Here is a 23,706-nt window from a genome sequence, read left to right on the forward strand (position 1 = left end):
CACCCACCCCCTGCTGCTCCCCCAGGGCTGCTGGTGCTGAAGGACCTGGGCATCCAGGTGGACAGGTACATTGCCTCCGAGGTGTGCGAGGACTCCATCACCGTGGGCATGGTGAGGCACCAGGGCAAGATCATGTACGTCGGGGACGTCCGCAACGTCACCCAGAAACACGTACGTCCTGTCCTGACCCTGCGGGCCCCCGGGACCCCCAGACACCCCTGTCTCCACATGAGGCTGGTCCCTCATCCTCAGGGACCTGCAGCTCCCTCCTGAGGGGCAGCACCGACCTCTGCTCTCAGTGACCAGTGGCAGGACTTGAGGGGAACGGCTGGAGCTGTGCCAGGGCAGGGTCAGGTTGGATCTCAGGAAAAGGCTCTTCCCCCAGAGGGTGTCTGGGCACTGAAAAGGCTCCCCAGGTCAGTGGGCACAGCACCAAAGCTCAGGGACAATGCTCTGAGGGACAGGGTGGGATTGTTGGCATGTCTGTGCAGGGCCAGGACTTGGACTGGTGATCCTTGTGAGTCCCTTCCCGCTCAGGACATTCCGTGATTCTCTGATCCCGCCGGGAGCTTGGCCACCACCACCCCCTGTGTCCCCCAGGCCATGGCAGTGCCCGGCTCACTGGGGGTCTCCTCTCCCTCTTGCAGATACAGGAGTGGGGCCCCTTCGACCTGGTGATCGGGGGGAGCCCCTGCAACGACCTCTCCATCGTCAACCCGGCCAGGAAGGGGCTCTATGGTAGGAATGTGTCCACGGGGCTGGGGCTGGACCCCACTGCCGGCCCCCTAGGGCTGACATGGGCCCCCCACCCTGACCCTGGCCCCCTCCTCTCTCCTCTCAGAGGGCACTGGGCGCCTCTTCTTCGAGTTCTACCGCCTGCTCCACGAAGCCCGGCCCAAGGAGGGCGACGACCGGCCCTTCTTCTGGCTCTTCGAGAACGTGGTGGCCATGGGGGTGAGCGACAAGAGGGACATCTCGCGCTTCCTGGAGGTCAGTGCGTGCCTGGGGTCACCCCCATCCAGCCCCTGGGCCCCCCGGGGTCCTGTCCTCACCATGAGGGGCTGCTGAGCCCCGCTGACCTCCCGCTCCCCCTCCTGCAGTCCAACCCCGTCATGATTGATGCCAAAGAAGTGTCTGCAGCGCACCGGGCACGGTACTTCTGGGGGAACCTGCCCGGGATGAACAGGTTGGTGAGAGCCCCCCAAAGCTGAGCCCTCAGCCCAGCTCCAGGAGGGTGGGCAGGCTGCACCTCTGGGTCCTCCCCCACCCCTGACATGGCCCTGGGGGTCCCTTGACCCTGGTCAGTGCTGGGAGAGCAAGAGTCTCACAAAGAAGAGATGGCACACCCCAAAAATCCAGCATGGTGCCCCCTGGGAGGGGACTGGTTGTGTCCCTGCTCCCTCATGCCGGAGGGCTGGCACTAAGCTGCCCTTTGTGTCCCTCCTGGATGGTGGCTGTGGTGGCCCACGGCTGGTGGCCACAGACCAGCCCCCATGGGAATCAGCTGCTTCTTGCCATTGCCTGTCACAGCCCCCCCAAAACAGCCGTGACCACCCTGTGCCCCCCACAAACCCCATCTGGAGACCTGCCCTGCCCCCAGGGGGGGACAGTCTGGGGACACTGCCACCCTCTGCCCACCATCTCTCCCCCCTCAGGCCACTCGCCTCCACCGTCAACGATAAGCTGGAGCTGCAGGAGTGCCTGGAGCACGGCAGGATAGCAAAGGTCAGCCGGGGTGGGCAATGGGGGGGTGGGGACCAAGGGGACGGGCAGGGGTCCCTGGCAGGGGTCCCTGGCAGGGGTCCCTGGCAGTGGTCCCTGGCAGTGGTCCCTGGCGGTCCCAGGCTCCTGGGGGTGCAGGGGGATCCCTGGGGGGGGAGGAGGGACACAGTGGTGGCACTGTAGGGTGGTGGGAGTTGCCTGCTTGTGAGCGCCCAGTCAGTGGGTCGGGGGGCTCTGTCCCACCTCTCAGTGTGATGAGCCTGTGCCTGTGGGCACCCGGTGTTGGGGGGGGCTCCAACGTACCAGGGGGCTTCATCCCACCCCCACCATGACCAGGCTGTGCCTCTTGCAGTTCAGCAAAGTGCGAACCATCACCACTCGCTCCAACTCCATCAAGCAGGGCAAGGACCAGCACTTCCCCGTGTTCATGAACGAGAAGGAGGACATCCTGTGGTGCACGGAGATGGAGAGGTACCGGGGGCTCCGGGGGGCTCTGGGGCCGCGGCGCCGTGTCCCACCCGCAGCCCTGACCCCTCCTGTCCCCTCCCGTGTCCCGCAGGGTCTTCGGCTTCCCGGTGCACTACACGGACGTGTCCAACATGAGCCGCCTGGCCCGGCAGAGACTGCTCGGCAGGTCCTGGAGCGTGCCGGTGATCCGCCACCTCTTCGCGCCCCTGAAGGAATACTTTGCCTGCGTTTAGAGACGGGCAGGAACTGGTGACACGGAGCGAGTCGGAAACAAACCCATCCACGCCAAGAGAAGTGAACACACGGAATGAGAGAAGAGTCAGCACCCAGAAGAGAGACGGGATTTCGCAGCCCGACGGGAACCCAGCACACGTCTCCCCGAGCGAAAGGGGTCGGTGTCCTCTCCTGAATTTCCAAGGGTCAGCTTTAGCCTATTGAAAAACAAACAAAAACCACAAAAAAGCAAAGAAACAACGGGAAAAAAAAAAAAAAGTCGAAAGGAAACAAAACCGAAACGGAAAAAAAAAGGAAAAAAAAAAAAAGAAGAAGAAGAAGAAGAAAAAGAAAAGAAACAAAAAACCAAAACCGTTTTTTTTGGGTAACCTTTTAATTTTCCGCTCTTTTCTGGCTGGGTTTTCCTGTCGGTTTGGTTTCCGCTTCTCGGAGCAGCGGGCGGGACGAGACCGCCGTCGCCAGCGCCGCTCTCGGAGGAGGGGAAACGGCAGCGGGAAAGCCCAGCCGGGAGGGAGGCGAAGGAGACCCGCTCTGCTCCGAGACCCGCTCCGTCCGCGCCCAGCGCCCGCCGGCCCGGCCCTGGCAGCGCCCGCCCGGCGGCTCCAGCGCCCGGCGGCTCCAGCGCCCGGCGGCTCCAGCGCCCGGCGGCTCCAGCGCCCGGCGGCTGCGCCTCGCTCTGTTCCACCAGCACCGCTCTCCGGTGACATGGAGCCAACCCACCCGGCAGGGAGGCCGGGAACACACACACCACACACACACCTTTTCTACAGTATTTTGGGTGCCTACCACATGGAAACCTTGAAGAGAGCAGATCTTAGAAGCCGCTGTTACCTCTTGTTTACAGTTTATATATATATGATAGATATGAGATATAGATATATATATATATAAAAGGTACTGTTACTACTGTACAACCTGACTTCATAATGGTGCTTTACACAGCGGGGTGAGTCGAGACATCAGCTTCCACGTTGCCTTACGTGCCGGGCCTTTCCGAGCGAGCGGCAGGGCCGGGGCGGCCGGGCGGAAGCGTCTCCATCCCGAGTCATGCAATAACCTTTTTCTGTCCCAAACGGAAGCGCCTCGGCGGTGCCCCCCTGCCCCGCCGGCGCCGCCGCCCCGCGCTCCCACAGCGTACTGGTGCTCTTCAGCGTACGTGGGGTGTCCCCCGGTGGCAGCGGGGGGTCCTGCCCCCGGCCCTGCCCCTTCCCACGGGGCTGCCCACCGGGGCGGCGCGGGGCACGGCTGCTGCCAATGGCGGGGACGCCGGCAGGGCAGGGGGGACAGAGCGGTGCCGGTGCTGGAGCGCGGCCGGGGCGCTTCTGGCATGGCACAGGGATGGCTGCGGGCCCCGGACCCTGGTGCTACATCCGCGGGGCCGGGCTGGCGGCAGGAGGGCGATGCCCCGGCGAGCCGGGACGGGGCCCGGCGGTGTCACCGCGGGCGCCGGGGCGTCGCTCCTCTGCCCACGCGCGGTTTGGAGCGAGCGCGTCCCCCGTGCCCCCGTGGGGCGGCCCCGTGCCCCGCCGGGGGTGACGGGTGCCCGTTGGACGTGGCGTTGTCGGTGCCGGGAGCCGCGGTGGCAGGAGCCGTGGTGTGAGCGGGCAGGGCGCGGGCAGGTGCTGGCAGTGCAGTGCGGTGGATGGTGCTACTGGTCAGGCAGCTGTGGTGCCGTGGGGTCCGGCCCGTGCGGCCGCGGTGCCGGCAGGGCGGCCGGACCCGGTGGGGCAGGGACTGGTGCTACGGCGTGGGGAGGCTCCCGGGGGTCTCGGCCCGTCGCCGTCTCTTCTCTAACTGTGAAAGGTGCGGGGCCGCGGCGCTCGCTGCCGGGTGCTGGCTATGGCAGCGAGCCGTGCCCGCGGCCCGGGGTGCTCAGAGGTGCTGGGACCGACGGCGGCGAGGCAGGCGGGGGGTGGCCCTGGGGCCCCCCCACCTCCCCACCCTGCCTGGTGCTACCGGGGGCCCGGGGGCCCCTCTGTGGGTGCGGCGGGCGCGGGGAGCTGAGCCGGCGCGGGGGCCGCGGTCGGGGCACCGCAGGGCCCGGCTTTGCCAGGGGGTGAAGGCGGCGGGATGGGACGGCCCCGGGCTCTGAGCCGGGCACTGGGCTCAGGCTCGCTCCCGGGGCCGGATCCTGCAGTGCCGGGGCCGGTGGCACAGGCCCACTGCACCGGGCACAGGTCCCGCCCGCTGTGGTGTGAGCCTCGCACGGCCCCACAGCCCCGTTTGTGGGGCTGCCGTGGCCCCATGTGTCCCGTGTGGGGCACAGTGGGCACTGCGGGTTCTGCACGGCCCTGCAGCACCACGTGGGCCTTGCTTGGCCCTGCAGCACTGCTTGCAGGTCCTGCACGGCTCCGTGGCACTGGCTGTGGGTCCTGCCCGGCCCCACAGCCCCAGGTGCAAGTGCTGCACGGCCCTGCAGTGCTGTTTGCAGGTCCTGCACGGCCCCGCAGCATCGTCTGCGGGTCCTGCACGGCCCTGTGGCACTGGGTGCTGATCCTGCACGGCCCTGTGGCACTGGGTGCTGATCCTGCACGGCCCTGTGGCACTGGGTGCTGATCCTGCATGGCCTTGAGGTGCTGGGTGCTGATCCTGCATGGCCTTGAGGTGCTGGATGGTGGTCCTGCACGGCCCTGCAACATTGTTGGCAGGTCCTGCACGGCCCTGTGGCACTGGGTGCTGGTCCTGTGTGACCCACAGCTCTGGGTGCTGGTCCTTTGTGGCCCTGCAGCTCTGGGTGCTGGTGCTGCACCGTCCTGTGGTGCCGTCGGTGGGTTCTGCGTGGCCACGTGCCAGGTTTGGGGGTCCCGGCGGACCCCCCGGCCCGGCCCTGCGGCACTTCCTGGGACCCTCTCGGCCCTGCTGCACCTCTGGGGGGGTGCTGGGTCCCAGCGGGTGCCGTGGCGAGGGCCCGGCGCGGCGTTGGCACAGCCCAGGCAGGCCGGCGCCGGTGCCGGTGCTGGCGGGAAGCGGGTTCCCCCGGGAACGGGTGCCAGCGGCGGTGTGACCCGGTGGGGACCGTGGGGATGCCTGGGGCAAAAGGCGTTCAGTTTTTAATGTACCCGACTCACGTCTTTTTTTAAAAACAACCAGACAAATTCTGTTGCACAGCCCTAGATGAAAACTCAAAACAACACAGAAAGGCCTAAATTCCTTAAGATCCGCCGAGGGAGTGGGGACAAACACGGTGCTAAAACATTTTATTAAAAATATATATTGTTAAATTAAGTCTGCTGTCTGGACAATGACTGTTTTGTTTCTCGTAGTGGAGTTTCAAAGAGCACTATTATTTTACTCTTATATATTATTATTAAAAAAAAAAAACAAAAAAGAAAAAGGCATTTTAACTTTGTACTTGAAAACTAAACGAGAGATTTCATGTGTTTTAGCCTAGACATTGAAGTAGCTGACGCTTAACTATTTGTGGGAATCATGTACTCATCATCCCAAGGAATACGCGTAGAGCTGGTACCCTCCTTCCTCCCTTTGATTTGGCTCCGCCGCCACATTCCCGGCGCCGCCGCGGCCGCCCCGGCTGCTCTCCCTCCCCTTTTCCCGCCCCCCCCCCCAGCCCCAAACACCCCCCCCCCCCGGTTTATTTTCTACTTCTCTCTCGGTTCGTTGCCCCTGTTTTTTTGTTGGTTTGTTTTTTTAGGGTCGCTTCTCTATTTATTGCCGCTGAACTGTGCATTTCACGGCCGGAGGTGCCGCGGGCGCCCGGCGCTGTTGTATCTGTGTGAGTATTGCTCGTGACATAGCTGTTCTGAACTAATAAAGGTCAATGCGTGCAGCAGATGTAGAAAGTCTGTCCGTCCCGCTTCCATCCCATCCTCCTTTTCTTTTTCTTTGGTGCCCAGAAGAGTATAATACAGACAAGCTCCTTTCTAATGTACTTGTGCTGGAGAACACTTGAATAAATGTCCTGTTTTGTGCAAAAAAAAAAAAGAGGAAAAAAAGAGGAAAAAAAAAAGAGGAAAAAAAAAAAAAAACCCTTACGTGTGGTCGTGTGGTCTGTGAGTGGCAGGGTGGGGGGACCCTGGGGTGGGGGGTATCCCAGCAGTGCTGGTGGGATCCAGGTGATGGTGGGGCCCTGGCAGGTGCTGGGATTCTGGTGGCTTTGGGGTCCTGGTGGGCAGTGGGGTCCCGGTGATGGTGGGATCCCAGTGGTGGTGGGATCCCAGCACTATTGCCATGACCCTGGAGAGCAGTGGGATCCTTGTGCAGATGGTGAAGTCCAGGTGATGGTGGGATCCCAGCAGATGATGGGTCCCAAGGGGTGGTAGGATCCCAGAAGGAGTGGTCCCAGTGGGCAGGGGGCTACTAGTACAGGTGGTGGGCTTCCAAGGGGGTGGGGTTCAGGCAGTGGTGGGGTTCCAGGACTGGTGCTTGGATCCTGGTGACTGTGGTCCTAATGAGTGGTAGGATCCCAGCACAAGTAGTGGGGTCCCAGTGCTCGTGGTGGGGTCCCAAAGGGGGCCCAGCGGGTGGGAGGATCCCCGCACCAGTGGTGGGATCCAGATGGTGGTGGGGCCCTGGCAGGGGGTGGGGTCCAGGTGACTGGGGGGTCCTGGAGGGCAGTGGGGTCCCAGTGGGTGGTGGGATCCAGGCAATGGTGCAGTTCCAGTGGGAACTGGGGTCCTGGTGGGCAGTGGATGGGGTCCTGGCAGATGGTGGGGTCCCAGTGGGCACTTAGGTCTCAGCAGGTGGTGGGGTCCAGGGGACGGTGGAGTGTGGGTGAACAGTGGGGTTCCAGCCCAGAGATGACGAGGTCCTGATGGGGTCCTGGGGCAGTGGAGTCCCAGTTGTGGGTGTGAGGGCTGTGGGCTGAGCCCAGCTCCCCGGGGCACTGGGGCTTTGCTTGTGCAGCCCTGGGCCGAGGTGTGGGGGTGCAGAGGCCCCAGCCCAGTGGGACTCCCCATTTCTGCCCCCTGAGCTGTGGGTCAGGAAACTGCCCCACACAGCTCCTGCCTCAGCTTCCCCTCCAGCCAGGCAGCACCGGGGAATGGTGGGACTCCTGGGGACCCCTGTCCCTGTGCCAGGGCAATGGTGGGACTCCTGGGGACCCCTGTCCCTGTGCCAGGGCAATGGTGGGACTCCTGGGGACCCCTGTCCCTGTGCCAGGGGGATGGTGGGACTCCTGGGGACCCCCTGTCCCTGTGCTGGGGGAATGGTGGGACTCCTGGGGACCCCCTGTCCCTGTGCCGGCCCCAAAGGTGGTGGGGGCTGGAGCACGACCCAGGGGACCCCCTGGGGTTGGTGGGGGGACAGGGGGTGGGCAGTGGTGGGTGTGACGGGTGTGACAGTGGCTCGGGGACCTGCGGGGGGGGTGTGAGCAGGTGCCACAGGGCTGTCAAAGCACAAGGCCAAGTGCTGGTGCTGCACCAGGGAGGGGCAACCCCTGGGATCAGTCCGGGCTGGGGATGAGCAGATGGAGAGCAGCCCTGAGAAGGACTCGGGCTGCTGGTGAGTGAGAGGCTCGATCTGACCCGTCCCAAAAACCCCCCGTGCCCTGGGCTGATCCCACAGCATGGGCAGCAGGGGAGAGGGGATCCTGCCCCTCTGCCCCCTCAGCTGAGACCCCCCTGCAGAGCTGCCTCCATGGAGCTCGGGGGTCTGTTGGGAGTTAAAGAGCACAGTTCTGTGGTCTGGGCTCTAGGAAGATGAATTCAGTGGTCTCAGGTCTAGAAGGAGGTTAACAAAGCTTGGGAAGAAGGATGTGTCGCTGAGAGTGGATACAAAGAACACAGAATTTATGGCCACAAAGACATTTGGCAGAACCCCCAAGATAAGGAAGAAACCACTAAAACCAGCTCAGCAATTGTGCAGAAATCAGCTCCAGCTGAGTAAAAGGTAAATCCAGCAGGGGCAGATCATGACCAGCAACTCATGGACCACCAACCCAAGAAACCCACCAACCCAAAGGAAGAGAGAGAGTCAGCATTCAGAGTAATTAGCATGAAAAGAGAGAGAATCATTTAACCAATAAAAGACAGAATACTAATTAATAAGAGAACTATGTAAGTTGTAGCCAATGAACACTAATTCCTTTGTTTGCTAACAAACAGTGCATAAACAGTGAGATTAGAAAGTCGAGGGTGGGCTTTGTGGATTTTCCAGCCAGACACTCCTTCTGCACAGAGCTATGAACTGGGGCCTCCATCCCACCACCGAGAAGCCCAGGGTGAAGAAGAACCAAGGGGACATGGCTGGATCTACGGGTGGGACTCTCTCTCTCTTTCTCTCTCTCTCTCTCTCCCCCCTTTTCTATTTCTTTCTATCTCTCTACTTCATATTTATTGTTAAATAAAATCCATACTGTTGATTTCAGCACATGGTCTTGTTTGCACCTGAATTTGGGCACAGGCATCTCTAATCATTGAGATGATTAATTGTTGAGGTTCCCAACAGCACAAGGACGTGGAGCTGCTGCAGAGAGTCCAGAGGAGGCCCCAGAGATGCTGCCAGGGCTGGAGCCCCTCTGCTCTGGAGCCAGGCTGGGAGAGCTGGGGGGGCTCCCATGGGGAAGGGAAGGATCCAGGGAGACCTTGGAGCCCCTTCCAGAGCCTAAAGGGGCTCCAGGAGAGCTGGAGAGGGACTGGGGACAAGGGGGAATGGCTTCCCAGTGCCAGAGAGCAGGGTTAGTTGGGATATTGGGAAGAGATTCCTGGCTGTGAGGGTGGGGAGGCCCCGGCCCAGGTTGCCCAGAGAAGCTGTGGCTGCCCCTGGATCCCTGGAAGTGTCCAAGACCAGGCTGGATGGGGCTTGGAGCAGCCTGGGCTAGTGGAAGGTGTCCCTGCCCATGACGGGGAGAAATGGGATGAGCTTGAGGTCTCTTCCCATCCAAATCTGTGACTCTATGATGACCAGACATTCAAGGACCAGTCCCTGTGCCCATGGGTGCTGCTGCTCTGGGATGGAGCCTGGCTGGAGAAGGAACCAGCAGGGACCTGACAAGGACAAATTTCACATCCTGCCCCAAGGTAGGAAGAGCCCCTGGCAGTGGCACATGCTGGGGCAGCTCTGTGGGAAGGGCCCGGGGTTCCTGGCAGACAAGAGCTGAACGTGTGTGCCCAGTGCCCTCTGATTCAGGGGAGACAGCACAGCCCAGGAGCCACCAAAGTGCTCAGGGGACAGGACCTGGCAGAGCTGGGCAGTGCCCGAGGACAGGGTGGCACAGCAGGGGTGGGATGGGACGGGAATGGGGGATTGGGATGGGGCAGCAGGTCCCTCAGCCTCGTGTCCCCAGCGCTGCACCAGCTCCGACCCCACGGGTGCCAAGGGCCACATCCAGCACACCCCGTGCCCGGTGCCACCAGCCCCTGGGGCTGCTCACAGGGCACAGGGTGGGAACAGCACCAGCGTGTCCTGTGTCCCGTCCCCAGCACAGGGAGCCCGAGGCTGCCGAGATGGGCTGTGCTGGGCACTGCTGGGTGTTAGTGGGAAATCCTGGGTGTTACTGGTCATCACTGGCTGTAGCTGGGCTGTGCTGAGTGCTGAGGGGTCTGCCAGGCTGTGCTGGGCACTGCTGGGTGTTGCTGGACTGTGTTGGGTACAACTGGGCTGTGAGGGCTGCACTGGGAACCCCTGGGTGTTACTGGGTGCTGCTGGGTGTTACTGGGTGCTGCTGGGTGTTACTGGGTTGTGCTGGGAGGGGCACATGGGGGTGTCGGGGGGGGGCCATGGAGAGCGATGTGATGCTCTGGGGATGTCGGGGGGGGGCCATGGGGGACAGTTAGGGGCCTTGGGAGGGATCTGTGGTGGGGGTTGCCATGGGGGACTATGGGGGGCTGTTGAGGAGACTATGGGGGGGCCACCGAGTGCCACGGGGGGCTCTGGGGCGATGCCCTGGGGGAGGTCACTCCGGGGGCGATGGGCTGTGGGCAGGGGCCGTGCGGGGTCTCGGGGGGCTCCCGGGGGGTCCCCGGGGGGGGTCACCGGGGTCGCCCCGCGCGCTCCGTCACCACGGCAACGGCGCGTGCAGGGAGAGGGGGGCGGGGCCGCGGCCCCTGGCCACGCCCCCTCCGCCTGTCAGTCACGCCGCGCGCAGCCCACCCTGCTGGGGGCCCGGCCCCGCCCCCGCCGGCCAGAGCGAGCCGCGATTGGCCGAGGGGGGCGAGGCCCCGCCCCCGCGGCGCAGGTTGGGGTGAGAGGCGATCGCGGCCGGAGCGGCACCGGGAGCGGCACCGGGAGCGGGAGGTACCGCGGGGCCGGGCGGGGCCGGGCGGGGCCGGGGGTCGGGCCGGGATGGGTGCGGGTCTTCCCGCACCGGCGGGACCTGACTCGTTTCCGCGGCGGGCGGGACGATCGCGACAGGTGCGTGTATCTCGACATGCGCGTGTGTTGCCGTAGGCGAGGACGGAGGGGGGTATCCCGGCACCGGGGCGCCTGGCCGGGGTATCGCGGGGCAGAAAGGTTGTGTGTGGCCGCCGCCCGCCGATGGCGAGTCACCTGTCGCGACAGGGCGATGGTGTCGCGACAGCGCGAGGGGCTCGCCTCGGTGGGGTGTGGCGCCGGGGACGGCTGCTCCGCCCCGAGCGGGCAAGGCTCCCTCGTCGGCGCCGTGTCGCGACCGGGAGCGGAGCAGCAGGTGCGCGGGGCGCGGCGGAGCGGGGACCCCGGGGCGGCGGGCGGGGGGTGGCGGGGGTCCCGCCGGGCCCGGCCCATTGTTCCGCCGGGGCTCCCGGGCGGCCCCGCCCCGGCTAGGAGCATCCTTTGTGCTGGGCGGCCCCGGGCTTTGTCTGCGGGGCCGCCGCGGGCCAGCGGGGCCGAGACCCCCCGCGCCCCCCGGACCTCACACTGGGACCCCCCGCGCCCCCCGGACCCCGCACCGGGACCCGCCGCAGCGGCACCGCCCCGCGCCTCGCCCGGGCCCGGCCCGCACCGGGGCTGCGCCCAGCCCGGCGCCCCGCACCGCGGGACGGCCCCGCTCTCCGCCGGGGACCCCCGGCCAGGTTCCCCCGGCTGGCAGCACCTCCGGCTCGGTGCCCGCTGCCCCGGCCTCCTGCCGCAATGACCCGGGGGGCAGCGCCGAGGAGGAACGGGGACCGGGGAGCGGGGCTGAGACCCTCTGCGGTGCCCGGAGCCCGCACCGAGACCCGCCGCAGCGCCCCTCTCTCGTTCGGGCGTGGCCGCGCCGCTCCCGTGCCCGGCCGGGCCGTGCCAAGGTGCCCGCGGAGACGAGGACCGGCCTCCCGCCGGCAGCATCCCGCGCTCTGCCTCTGGTGGAGCATCCCTGGTCCTCCGCCCGCCCATCGCGGCCTCCGCGGCTCTCCCGCTCCCTCCCGGGGCGGTGGCTCGGTGGCACCGCAGCTCGTCCTGGCCGGGGGGGCGGTCGGTGTGACCCCGGCACCGTCCTGGGCAGGGGCAGGTCTGGGGGGCCGTGGCGAACCCCCCGCGGGACATTTCCCGGGCAGGGGCGATGCCCACCCCACCACCGCCTCCGGCCGGTAGTCGCGGGTCGGTGTCACCGGAGGGACGGTCGCCGAGCCCAGCCCTGACGAAGCGGGGTCCCGTCGGGGCACCCGCTGGCGGGGTGGGCGCGGGCAGGGCGGGTGCCGGGGTCTCGGCGGCGCAGACAAAAGCGGGGGGCGGTGAGGGCCCCCCGGCCCCGCCGCGCCGCACAATGCGGCAGCCCCGGCACAAAGCCCGGGCCCGGCAGCCGCCCCGGCCCCAACAGGTGCCCCCGGCAGCCCCCGCCGGGCCGGGGTCCCTTTGTCCTGCCGGGGTCACAGCTGTCCCCGCGGCAGCCGGCGGGGCTGGGGGGGCTGCGAGCCCCCCGAACGGCCGCGCCGCTTTGTGTGCCGGGAGCGGCACCGCGGCCACCGCCTGCCGAGGTGGCCGAGCCGGGGGGCTGCGGCGCGGGGAGGGCGGGGGTCCCCGGGATGGTGGTGGCCCCCCCGGCGCTGACGCTGCGTTTCTGCCCAGCGCGGGAGACTGTTTGTTGTCTGGCAGGAAACCTCCGGCCACCGCGCCAGCTCGGCCACCGCCGGCTGATGCTGGCTGTGCCGCCACGCTGCAGCGGCCGGCCGGGGCGCGGGCCATGGCCCCGGTGTCACCGGGGCTGGTACCACGCTGGCACTGCGGCACGGGCTGGGGCACGGAGGGGCAGAGCCTCCGGGGATGCTTGGTGTGAGCTGGGGGCACCGGTGTGAGCACTGGGGGTGAGCTGAGGGGCACTGGGTGTGATGGGGGCACTGGTGTGAGCTGGGGACGCTGCTGTGCCAGAGAAGCCTCAGTGGGCAGTTGGGGCTGGGCACGGGGACTGGGAACTGATGGCACAGGGACAGCAGGGCTCTCCTGCGGCAGTCCAGGGGGTGGTCAAGGGTCCCTGAGGAGGGGGTGGGAAAGGGACCTGGCACAGTGGAATGAGGGCAGTGTGGGGACAGCAGTGGCAGTGGCGTGGGTGGCTCCGCGGTGGCCAAGGCTACAGGCAGCGTGTGGGCCAAGGCTACAGGCAGCGTGTGGAGCTGCCAGCCCTTGTCTGTACACGGTGGCCAGCCCACACCTGTGCCCCCAGCAATGGCCTGTCCCCCACCAGCCCTGCCCCCTCTGTGCCATGCTCTGCCATGCTCACCCCTTCCCCCACCGCCGGCAGCCCCCCGTGCCCCATCCCCCTGTGCCGGGGGTCTCAGGACGGTGGGTACTGCGGCAGCACTGGCTGCTCCCCGCACGCTCCGTGCTCCAGATCCGTCCGTCACCACAACCCGCTTTCATCTCGGGGTGCGACGTGACACCTCCCCCCGCGCCCCCTCTGTGCTGCACCATCTCCCCCCCGCACCACCCTCCTGTATCCTCCCGCCTGGCCCAGCCCTGCCCTGGCGTTCCCGGGTGTCGTGGGGGCGGTGGGCACTGTGGTGGCACTCTGGGCACCAGCTCGTCCCCTCTGGTCCCACCCCACCGAAGTGGGTCTCAGCCTTGGTGTCTTGGCCCACCCTGGCTGACAAGGGGACTCGGAGGGTCTCTGGCTGGGGCTGATCCCCTCATCCTCCTTGTGCCCGTCATCCCCCTCATTCCCCTCATCCCTGGCAGTGGTGCCGTGGGTCTGGGTGCCCCCCCAGCACAGCCCTCACGTGGGGCAGTGGCTTGCCTCGGTACTTGAGGCAGAGCTGGGGGCAGATGTGGGCGTGGGACCAGCTGGGCTGGGGTGACAAGTGCCCAGCGTGCCACAGTGACCTGGCATGCTGCACGAGGTCACTGCCAGCCCGCCTCGGTGCTTAGCTGCTGGGCTGGGCACTGGGAAGGGCCAGCACAGCTCAGGACTGTCCCTTCAGACCTGTGCCTGGGTCCCAGCACCCACTGGAGCAGCAGTGGGGCCGTGGGGGCACTGATCGCCACAAGGTCTGTGCCCCCAGCAGCAGCACCCTCTGCCCCGTGGCTCAGTGCTGGCTCTGGTGTGCCCGTCCAGGGGTCTGGGGACACAGAGGTCGGGTGGGCATTGGGGGTTGTTCCCACAGGGCTGCTTGGTGCCAGCATCGTGCCAGCAACACCGGGCTGTGCCACGCTGCACACGTGGGTTCCCTGGCCTTTGTCTGGTGGAGGTCCCTGGGGGTTCCTGCAGTGGGGTCTCTGGGTTGGGGGTTCTGGTGGGGTCCCAGCCCACCTCATGCCCCCCGAGTGGGCACAGCTGGCACGTGCTGTCCCCACTCCAACAGGTCGATGGTGTTTGACCTTCACCAAATGACTTATGGATCGTGTCTGGGGACGCCCCTCACTGCCGGGGGCTCAGGCAGTGCTGGGGCAGCGCGGGGGTCTCCAGCAGTGCCCTCGGGTGGTGCCAGTCCTAGTGCTCTCTGTGCCAGTCCCAGTCACCCACAGAGACAAGGCAGGCAGCCTGCCCCAGGCATGAGTGCTGTCACCTCATGGGGACACCAAGCAGAGTCCCCTCAGCACGCGTGGCACCAGCAGCTGGGGGGAACTGGGGGGGCAATGGGGGACGGGCAGGGATGGGGTCCAGCAGCCCTGCTCTGGGTGCAGGGACCACGGGAGGGGTAGCACTGGCCAGGGTACAGACTGGTGTCACTGGGGCAGGGGGCTCAGTGGGGTGGCAGCCCCCGGCTCGGTGCCAGGGCCCCTCCTCTGCGGATTTCCCGGGATAATCCATTGGCACGGCCCATGGAGGATGTGCAGCCTGAGCCCTGCACCGGGGCATCTCCAGCAGGGGTGGGCAATGGGGTGACCCCCCCAGCCACGGGAGCTCCCGGTGGTCACCCAGCACCGCCCCTGCCCCACAGCACCATGATGGCCAACGCGGCCACCATGCGGATCCTCATCAAGGGGGGCAAGGTGGTGAACGACGACTGCACGCTCGAGGCCGACGTCTACATCGAGAACGGCATCATCCAGCAAGTGGGGCGCGAGCTGATGATCCCCGGCGGCGCCAAGGTCATCGACGCCACCGGCAAGCTCGTCATCCCGGGCGGCATCGACACCAGCACCCACTTCCACCAGACCTTCATGAACGCCACCTGTGTCGATGACTTCTACCACGGCACCAAGGTACCCTGAGCCCTGCTGTGGTGGTCTGCCCCCCGCTCTGGGGGGCTCCCCGGGGCACTGGTGGTGTGGTGGGGTGCAGCTCTCTGCCCCAGCAGTGCGGGCATCCCCGGCAGCATCAGCTGCAGAGCAGCACTGTGGTGTGGCACTGCCTGTCCCCATGTCCCCATCCATCATGTCCCCTTCCTGTGAGCACTCTCCTCCCACTCTGGGGCCGTGGCACCCTGTGCCAGCTCGGGGACCCTCTACCCTCCCTGTGTTGGTGGCACCACGTACCGGGTGCCGCTGCCTGGGGGTGTCGAGGGGCCAGCACAGGATTGTCCCTGCAGCTTGTCCCGCTGTCCCCAGTGCCTGCACAGAGCAGCCATTGTGCCAGGCCAGCGCTGGCCGTGCCTGTCCCCGGGGTGTCCCTGGGCAGGGGGCTCAGTGATGGAGTCCCTGGGGGACAGGGGACAGTGCAGTGCCCCATGCCAGGCCTGCTTCCCATCACCATCACCCGCCTCGTGGCACCGCGCCGGCACCTCCCGTGAGGGCGATGGGCAAAGGAGCTTTGGGGATTAGCGGGGCTGGGTGAGCCGGGGACACCGGCGGTGCCACAGCGCCTGCCCCGCCGCCCACGCTGCAGGGGGGGGCTCCCTGCGGCCCCACCCCACACAGGGCTCTGTGCCAGGGGGCTGCTGGGCCCCCCAGATCCAGCAGGTTGTGCAGCTGGGACAGTGGGTGACAGGATGGGGCTCTCCAGATGTGCTGTGTGCCCAGATGTGCTGCTGCAAATGGGCAGCTGCGGGTGGGGCCAAGGACACGTGGAGGGGCCCTGCCTGCACTCAGGGCCCCCACCTGCCCGCGGGCAATGCCGTTCCCGAATGTGGCCACCCAAATGTGTTCCCTCCCTGTGGGCAATGCCATTCCCAAATGTGGCCACCCCGGCCTGGCATCTGAGGGCTCCCCTGGCTCATGGCCAGGCAGGATCAGTGCTGGCAGCGGGGGGGGTGAATCCTGCCCCCCCACCGCGGTCCCTGTGCCCTGCAGGCAGCGCTGGTGGGGGGCACGACAATGATCATCGGCCACGTCCTGCCCGACAAGGAGACGTCGCTGCTGGACGCCTACGAGAAGTGCCGCAGCCTGGCCGACCCCAAGGTGTGCTGTGACTACGCCCTGCACATGGGCATCACCTGGTGGGCGCCCAAGGTGAGTCCGGCACGGCTGCGGGAGCCCGGGAGCAGCTGCTGGGACTAATTCCCAGCCCCGCTGATCCCATTAGCTGCCTGGGAGGTGGGCTGAGCCCCCAGGCTGCCTTTTGAGCTGCCCTGAGCCGGGCTCAGCAGGGCAGGGGCTCAGGGGTTCCCCTGGGGCAGGGAGTCGGTCCCTGCGAGGCTGAGCCCCTCGCCGGGTAGGGAAGGTGGTGCTACTCCAAAGGGAGGACCGGGGTGCCCAGGGATGGTGGTCCCGGTCTGGGGGGACCCCAGCCTGCAGCAGGACCCCCATGGGGATGGTGGTGGGGGCTTGGTGCCTGGACCACGTCCCACAGCACGCTCGGCCCCTGCAATCCCCCCAAAGCTGCCAGAGGGGGATCAGACCTGGCTCCTGGCTGTGCCATGGGGAGACCCCGGCCCCGACCCCCCCAGACAGAGCAGGGAGTGGAGGGATGGAGCGAGTGCCCCCCGGGGTGTGAGAAAATCCCCTCCACGCCCCTCAGCAGCTGTCGCTCCCCAAATCACCCACAAATCCCCCATCCCGTGTCCCCGGGGGGTGTGCCTGTCCCTGCCCTGCGATGGGGCCCCTCGTGGGGCGTGGGGAGCGGGTCCACACTGACCTCCCCATCCCGGCACAGGTGAAGGCAGAGATGGAGACGCTGGTGCGGGAGAAGGGGGTGAACTCCTTCCAGATGTTCATGACCTACAAGGACCTGTACATGCTGCGGGACAGCGAGCTCTACCAGGTCCTGCGCGCCTGCCGCGACTTCGGCGCCATCGCCCGCGTCCACGCCGAGAACGGAGAGCTGGTGGCTGAGGTGAGCACAGGGACACGGGGGGTGCGATAGGCCCCCAGCCTGGGGCAGCAGAACCCCCACCTGACCCCCCCAAATCCCTCAGGGAGCCAAGGAAGCGCTGGATCTGGGCATCACGGGACCGGAGGGCATTGAGATCAGCCGGCCCGAAGAGGTAGGTGATGTCTGGTGTCACCGTGTCACCGTGGCGGTGGCACGGGTCATGGCTGGGATGCTCTGGGACACTCTGGGACATCTCACCCATCACTGTGTCCCCCACCCACCCTTGGGTGACACCGTGCCACATGTGTCACTGCTGGCTCTCTCCGCAGCTGGAAGCCGAGGCCACGCACCGTGTCATCACCATCGCCAACAGGGTGAGTGGTCCTGAGCGTGGGGTGGGCTGAGAGTGGGCATCTCAGTTCCGTGGGGGGGTCCCCATGGAGCCAGGGTGCCACAGGGACGGTGCCACAGGGACAGTGCCACTGACCCGCTCTCCACAGACCCACTGCCCGGTGTACCTGGTGAACGTCTCCAGCATGTCTGCAGGGGACGTCATCGCTGCTGCCAAGATGCAAGGTAGGGGACACGGGTGGAGACCGTGTGGGCAAGGAGCACCTGTGCAGGCACCACGGGTGGAGACTGTGTGGGCAAGGAGCACCTGTGTGGGCACAGAAACACCCACAGGCACGGGACACGCGTGGGCACCGGGGAGGTTGGGGGCTTGGAGGAACGTGGACATGGATGGTAGAACTGTGGACACGCAGAGACACACGGGCACCCGGAGACACGGGAGGGAACAGACACGTGGGCACAGGAACACGTGTGTGCCTGTGGGGCCGTGCCCTCGCACAGGTGTGTTCCACACCTGGAACTGCAGCCACCGGGCACCCAGGGGACACACGTGTGAGCACCCAGGGGACACACGTGTGAGCACCCAGGGGACACACATGAGCACCCAGGGGACACACATGTGAGCACCCAGGGGACACACACATGAGCACCCCCAGGACACACATGTGAGCACCCCCAGGACACACACGTGAGCACCCAGGGGACACAAGTGTGAGCACCCACAAGGCACACACATGAGCACCCACAGGACACACACGTGAGCACCCAGGGGACACACACGTGAGTACACATGTGGACACACATGTGTGAGCACCCATGGGGCACACATGTGAGCACACACATGGTCACAGGGCTCGTGGCCTGACGGGTGCGTGGGGTCTGGGCATGGCCAGTGCACACACACACGTGCCCCCGCACACGTGCCCCCGCACACGCCTGTGCCTCCGCCCCGGCAGGGAAGGTGGTGTACGCGGAGACGACCACGGCGCACGCCACGCTCACCGGGCTGCACTACTACCACCAGGACTGGTTCCACGCCGCCGCCTACGTCACCGTGCCGCCGCTGCGCCTCGACACCAACACCTCCGCCTACCTCATGAGCCTGCTCGCCAAGTGAGCCCCACCCAGGCACTGCCAGACTCTGCCCCCCCTCACCAGCCACGCTTCATGGTGGCTTTCTGGTGTCCGGCACACCCCCCAGTGTCCTGCTCCCGGGTGCCAGCCTGCCTGGCTGTGCCATCGCCCCACCGCCCTGCTCCCTTGGTGCTGTGCCCTCCAGGCACCCCGTCCTTCGGGCACCCCCTGTCCCGGGCGCCGAGCTCTCTCTGCCTCCCTCCCTGGACCTGTGTGCCCCTGGGACGTGCTCTGTGAGTGCTGCACTTCCCAAGCACTCGCTGAGCTCCTGGGGTGTGGGTGCCCTTCCTGGGCCCCACCCTGGGCACCCTCCTCCCCAGGCACTGAGCTTCCTGGGCACCTCACTCCCCAGGTATCCCACTCCCCAGGGTCCCCATCCCTGGGTGCCCCATTCCCTGGACACCTTGCCCTCCAGGCACCCCATGGTGTGAGTGCCCCATTTCCTGGGTACCCCATTCCCTGGGCACTGAGCTCCCTGGGGACCCCATTTGCACGGGTATCCCATTCCTTTGGGGATCCTCGTGCACAGATGCCCCATTCCCTGGGCACCCTGCCCCCCGGGCACTCCCTGCATGGATACCCCATTCCCTGGGCACCCTGCCCCCCGAGCACTCCCTGCATGGATACCCCATTCCCTGGCACCCTGCCCCCCAGGTGCCCAGGTCTCCAGGCACCCCGTGGTGTAGGTGCCCCATTCCCTGGGCTCTGGGCTCCCTGGGCACCCTGAGCAGCCCCAGGGGTGCCGTCCCCCACCCTGCCCTGTCCCCCCACAGCGACACGCTGAACATCGTGGCCTCGGACCACCGGCCCTTCAGCACCAAGCAGAAGGCCATGGGCAAGGAGGACTTCACCAAGATCCCCCACGGTGTCAGCGGGGTGCAGGACCGCATGAACATCATCTGGGAGCGCGGCGTGGTACGGCACTGCCAGGCCCTGGCACGGGGCTGGCCCGGGGGGCTCTGCTGGGCTGGGACGTCCCGTGGGGTGTTTGCTGGTGGGTGAGGTGCTCCCCGGTGCCACCCCAGTGGGTCCTGGCGAGGGTCCCAGCCCCAGCAGCACGTCTAGGGTGCCGTGGGGGCTTGTAGGGATAGGATGGGACACAGCCTAGCACGTCCTCACCCCCGCTCCCGTGTCAGGTGGGGGGTAAGATGGATGAGAACCGCTTCGTGGCCGTGACCAGCTCCAACGCCGCCAAGATCCACAACCTGTACCCCCGCAAGGGCCGGATCATCCCCGGGGCCGACGCCGACGTCGTGGTCTGGGACCCCGAGGCCACCAAGTAGGTGCAGCCCACGGCAGGGGGCTGGGAAGGGGCTCCCCGTGCCACCAGCACCCCTCACCGTGCCATCCCCCCGCCCAGGACCATCTCGGCCAGCACCCAGGTGCAGGGTGGGGACATCAACCTGTACGAGAACATGCGGTGCCACGGGGTGCCCCTGGTCACCATCAGCCGCGGGCGCGTGGTCTACGAGAACGGCGTGTTCATGTGTGCCGAGGGCACCGGCAAGTTCTGCCCCCTCCGCTCCTTCCCGGACGTCGCCTACAAGAAGCTGGTGCAGCGGGAGAAGGTACGGGGGGGCCAGGGCAGAGCAGTGCCAGAGCAGTGCCAGAACGGTGCCAGTGCAGTGCCAGAGCAGTACCAGTGCAGTGCCAGAGCAGTGCCAGAGCGGTGCCAGAGCAGTGCCAGAGCAGTGCCAGAACGGTACCAGTGCAGTGCCAGTGCAGTGCCAGAGCGGTGCCAGTGCAGTGCCAGTGCAGTGCCAGTGCAGTGCCAGAGCAGTGCCAGTGCAGTGCCAGAGCGGTACCAAAGCGGTGCCAGAGCGGTACCAAAGCGGTGCCACAGTGTGGGGCAGGGCTGCACCACGCGGGGTGCTGGATGGGACAAGGGGCCGGTGGCCACGGTGGTCCCAGCAGTGTGGAAGAAGGGTCTGTGCCACCACAGTGCCGTGCCACACTGTGCCACGGCCAGTGCCACGCTGGGGCAGGTGACAAGAGCACAGTGTGCCTGGCTCAGGGGCGGGGGGTCCCCGCAGGTGGGTGTGCGATGGAGGACCCTTCCCTGGGTCCTTGCTGGCATGCTGGCACTGCAAGGGGACAGTTGTGCCAAGACGTGTGTGGCTCGTGGTCATCCCAAGGCTGAATGTCAGGGCCCCCCCAGCCCTCTGTCCCGGCTCTCTGCCCTTTGCTGGGTGCCCCCAAGGCAGCCCCACGGCTCACGGTGGCACCACGTGCACCAGACACGCCTGGCCGGGGCTGCCCGGCCGTGCCACCCGGGAGATCTGGCAGCCCCCAGCACCAGGGCCCACCCTGTGCCCCAGAGCCGTGGCTGCAGGGGCTGTGCTGGGGGACTGGGGCGGCGCTGGTGCTGCGAGGGGGGACCTGGCACTGTCACAAGGAGCTGGTGGCCAGCACCGGAGTGCCTGGCTGGAGCTGTGTGGCTGTGGGGAGGGCACAGAGTATCGCATGGGCTTGGCTTGGCTTGGCTTGGCTTGGCTTGGCTTGGCTTGGCTTGGCTTGGCTTGGCATGGCTTGGCTTGGCATGGCTTGGCATTGCTGGGGGGACAGGGCGAGGGGCTGCTCTGCCAGGGTCACCCACCTCCCCCAGCCCCCGGTCCTGCTGCTCTGCTCCAGGAGCCCCTCAGCCTGCCCAGCACCCCGCCGAGTGCCCCCTCCCCAGCCGCAGCCCCCTCCCCACACCGCAGCCCCCTCCCCACCGCAGCCCCCTCCCCAGCCCCAGCATGCCCCAGCCCTTTCCCCCTCCCCGACCGGCCGATCCGCACCCCGCTGTAGGGCCCTGGCACCCCTCACCCCGCTGGCACCGCGGGCCCCCCCGGCCCGGCCGCAGCCCCCCCCGGTGGGTGCTGACGCTCTCTCCGCTCTCTCTCTCGCTCCCGGCAGACTTTGAAGCTGCGGGGTGTGGATCGCACCCCGTACCTGGGGGACGTGGCCGTGGTTGTGCATGCTGGGAAAAAAGAGACGGGGACGCCCCTGGCCGATACGCCCACCCGGCCGGCCACGCGACACGGGGGCATGAGGGACCTCCACGAGTCCAGCTTCAGCCTCTCCGGTAAGAGCAGGGCCGCAGCGAGGGGCCCGGCCCCCCGGCCTTGGACCCCCCGGCCTTGGACCCCCCGGGCTCACCGGCAACCCCACATCCGGCAGTGTTCGGCACTGGCCGGGCACTTGCCACCCCCGAGTGTCCCCATCGCCCCCCCCAGGGTGTTCCCACTGTCACCCCAGGGTGTCCTTCTCCCAGGCTGTCCTGTCACCCCCCTCCCCAAGGTGTCCCTATGCCACCTCAGGGTGTCCCCATCACTCCCATCACCCCCCCCGCAGGGTGCAGCCCCCCTTCTCCTGGGCAGGGAGCCGTGGCAGAGCAGAGTTGCCCCCTTCCCTGGACCTGCAGCCCCTCAGCCCTCACCCCTCCCTCCCTCTGTGCACTGTCCGTTGTGTGGCTGCACTGGCCGGGGGTCTGGGGTGGTCAGGGGAGTGGCTGGGGGGGTCTGTGCCAGTCTGGGGGTCTGTGCCAGGCAGGATGGAGCTGCGTCCTGTGCTCGGGCAGCCCCGGCTCCCCACGCTGTGCCTGAACAATGCTCCCGTGGCACTGGAGCTGCTCCAGCCCCCCGAGGCAGGACATGGGACCTGGGGGCTGAACGTCCGTGCTGGCACATGGAGGGGCTGCACGAGGCGGGGTCGGTGCTCCCCCACTGCATCCGGCACAGCCGGGGCGGGAGCAAGAGGGCTCGGAGCATCCCCTGTCCCCGCAGTGCTGAGGGACACGGAGCATCCCCTGTCCCTGCAGCGCTCAGAGGGCTCGGAGCATCCCCGTCCCTGCAGTGCTGGGGGGACACGGAGCATCCCCTGTCCCTGCAGTGCTGGGGGGACACGGAGCATCCCCTGTCCCTCCAGTGCTCAGAGGGCTCGGAGCATCCCCTGTCCCCGCAGTGCTCAGAGGGCACGGAGCATCCCCTGTCCCCGCAGTGCCGGGGGAACACTGAGCCCCTGCTGTCCCCATTGCCGGTGGTGCTGGGCCGAGGGGTTCTGCAGGACCGTGCCCCCGCTGCCCCCCCCCGACACCCGCCGTCCGTCCGTGTGCCCGGCAGGTTCTCAGATCGATGACCACGTTCCAAAACGAGCCTCGGCCCGGATTCTCGCTCCCCCCGGGGGCCGGTCGAGCGGCATCTGGTAGAGCCGGGGACCTGTCCCCCAACTGAGGACCGGGCGCCGCCCCCAGCGCCCCCCGGACCCGGCTCGGGCGGGGCTCCCCTCGCGGGGGGCCCTGCCTGGCCCCCGTGCTGCCGGCGGGGCCGTGCCGGCGGCGGGGCCGTGCGCGGGGGCCGCGGAGGGCCGGGGGCAGCGGGTGCCCCCCCGGCCCTTTTCTGTTTGCACGTTGGGTTTGGATCAGTGAATTTTTGACTTGTTTGTGCATCACGTGGAAATACTCTGAAGTGGTTTGTGTCACTAGCGTAGGGGAGACGCAGGGACCCCCCCCCTTCCTGCCCCTGGCCTGACCCCATCCCTGACCCCCATCACCGTCCCTGAACCCCATTCCTGCCCGTCCTCCATCACCAAGTCCCTATCCCTGACCCCCATCACCGCCCTTAACCGCAGTGCCCGTCACTGTCCTCCCGACTCCACCTCCATCCCCACACCACCATCCATCCCTGACCCCCCACCACACCCCAGCCCCCCATTCCCATCCCTTTCCCCCATGCCTGACCCTCACCTGCACTCCTGCAGTCCCATTCCTGCCCCCTCTCACCCTCCCCTCTGTCCCTGTCCCCCCTTCCCCATCCCTGCACCTCCCCATCCCCACCCCCCCGTTCCTGCCCCTCTCCGTGCCCCCCCCGGCAGTGAGCGGTGTCACACACACCCCTACCCGAGCACGGGGCCAGCGAGCTGCCCTGGCACAGGCGTGCACACGCGTGTCCCCCCCGTGTCACCCCTGCCCGGGCCCAGCCAGGTGTCCCCAGCACACGCCTGTGTCACCCCTCGCGCTCCAGGCGTGTTTGCACACGTGTGTGCGCGGGTGACCCCCTCAGCACACCTGCACACGTGTCCCCACCCCTCTGACACCTGTTCCAGGCTGTGCTGGGGCCCCTCTCGCCCACCGGGCCCCCAGCGCTGCTCCCGGTGCCGATGGGGGTCCGGGTGCGTGTGGCCCCCCCCGAGGGGTTCCCGTCCCCCCTGGTGCTATTGGGGGTGCCCTGGCCCCGCTCCCCACCCCCCACCACCCTGTGCCCTCCCCCTGTAGGTCCCTGTAGGTGTTTGGGGGCCGGTGGGTGCCTGGTGGGGGGTCCCGTGTCCCCCTGGGTGGT

At 67.1% G+C, this 23,706-nt stretch overlaps 3 protein-coding genes across 7 annotated transcripts in view; 2 read left to right on the forward strand and 1 right to left on the reverse strand.

Annotated features, from left to right (window-relative positions):
• DNMT3A (DNA methyltransferase 3 alpha) overlaps positions 1 to 5,788 on the forward strand; it is a 37,160-nt gene extending 31,372 nt beyond the window's left edge. For both annotated transcript variants that reach the window (XM_051770659.1, XM_051770660.1), the window contains exons 17-23: positions 26 to 171; positions 648 to 738; positions 842 to 990; positions 1,101 to 1,186; positions 1,656 to 1,725; positions 2,075 to 2,193; positions 2,282 to 5,788. In XM_051770659.1, the coding sequence (XP_051626619.1) occupies positions 26 to 171; positions 648 to 738; positions 842 to 990; positions 1,101 to 1,186; positions 1,656 to 1,725; positions 2,075 to 2,193; positions 2,282 to 2,423 (803 nt within the window). In that variant the 3' untranslated portion in view covers positions 2,424 to 5,788. The remainder of the gene's footprint in view (positions 1 to 25; positions 172 to 647; positions 739 to 841; positions 991 to 1,100; positions 1,187 to 1,655; positions 1,726 to 2,074; positions 2,194 to 2,281) is intronic.
• A 4,661-nt stretch (positions 5,789 to 10,449) lies between these two features.
• Positions 10,450 to 12,462, reverse strand: LOC127462187 (basic proline-rich protein-like). The gene has a single exon (XM_051770623.1). The coding sequence runs from the start codon at positions 12,460 to 12,462 to the stop codon at positions 10,450 to 10,452; it is 2,013 nt and encodes a 670-aa protein (XP_051626583.1).
• DPYSL5 (dihydropyrimidinase like 5) lies at positions 10,516 to 22,624 on the forward strand. 4 transcript variants are annotated; one of them, XM_051770664.1, is made up of 13 exons: positions 10,516 to 10,617; positions 14,652 to 14,916; positions 15,943 to 16,101; positions 16,745 to 16,924; positions 17,007 to 17,075; positions 17,233 to 17,277; positions 17,404 to 17,479; positions 18,211 to 18,367; positions 19,162 to 19,303; positions 19,525 to 19,667; positions 19,749 to 19,956; positions 21,287 to 21,455; positions 22,492 to 22,624. In XM_051770664.1, the coding sequence occupies exons 2-13, from the start codon at positions 14,656 to 14,658 to the stop codon at positions 22,575 to 22,577; spliced, it is 1,695 nt and encodes a 564-aa protein (XP_051626624.1). In that variant the 5' UTR covers positions 10,516 to 10,617; positions 14,652 to 14,655; the 3' UTR covers positions 22,578 to 22,624. The 4 variants fall into 4 exon arrangements, with proteins under 4 accessions (XP_051626624.1, XP_051626623.1, XP_051626621.1 ...); XM_051770661.1 differs by lacking the exon at positions 10,516 to 10,617 and adding an exon at positions 10,649 to 10,734; XM_051770662.1 differs by lacking the exon at positions 10,516 to 10,617 and adding an exon at positions 10,987 to 11,008.
• The last annotated feature ends 1,082 nt before the right edge of the window (positions 22,625 to 23,706 follow it).

This window comes from Manacus candei, unplaced genomic scaffold, assembly GCF_025592945.1.
Source record: "Manacus candei isolate 608988 ecotype Guabito, Panama unplaced genomic scaffold, ASM2559294v1 h1tg000121l, whole genome shotgun sequence".
Classification (NCBI taxonomy): domain Eukaryota; kingdom Metazoa; phylum Chordata; class Aves; order Passeriformes; family Pipridae; genus Manacus; species Manacus candei.

Coding starts and splice junctions, on each gene's coding strand:
- LOC127462187 (XM_051770623.1), bottom strand. CDS start 12,462: ATGGCCCGCGCCCCGGCCGGCCGCTGCAGCGTGGCGGCACAGCCAGCA.
- DPYSL5 (XM_051770664.1), top strand. CDS start 14,656: ATGATGGCCAACGCGGCCACCATGCGGATCCTCATCAAGGGGGGCAAG. Junction 17,278..17,403: donor TCATCACCATCGCCAACAGG/GTGAGTGGTCCT, acceptor CGCTCTCCACAG/ACCCACTGCCCGGTGTACCT. Junction 19,668..19,748: donor TGGGACCCCGAGGCCACCAA/GTAGGTGCAGCC, acceptor CCCCCCGCCCAG/GACCATCTCGGCCAGCACCC.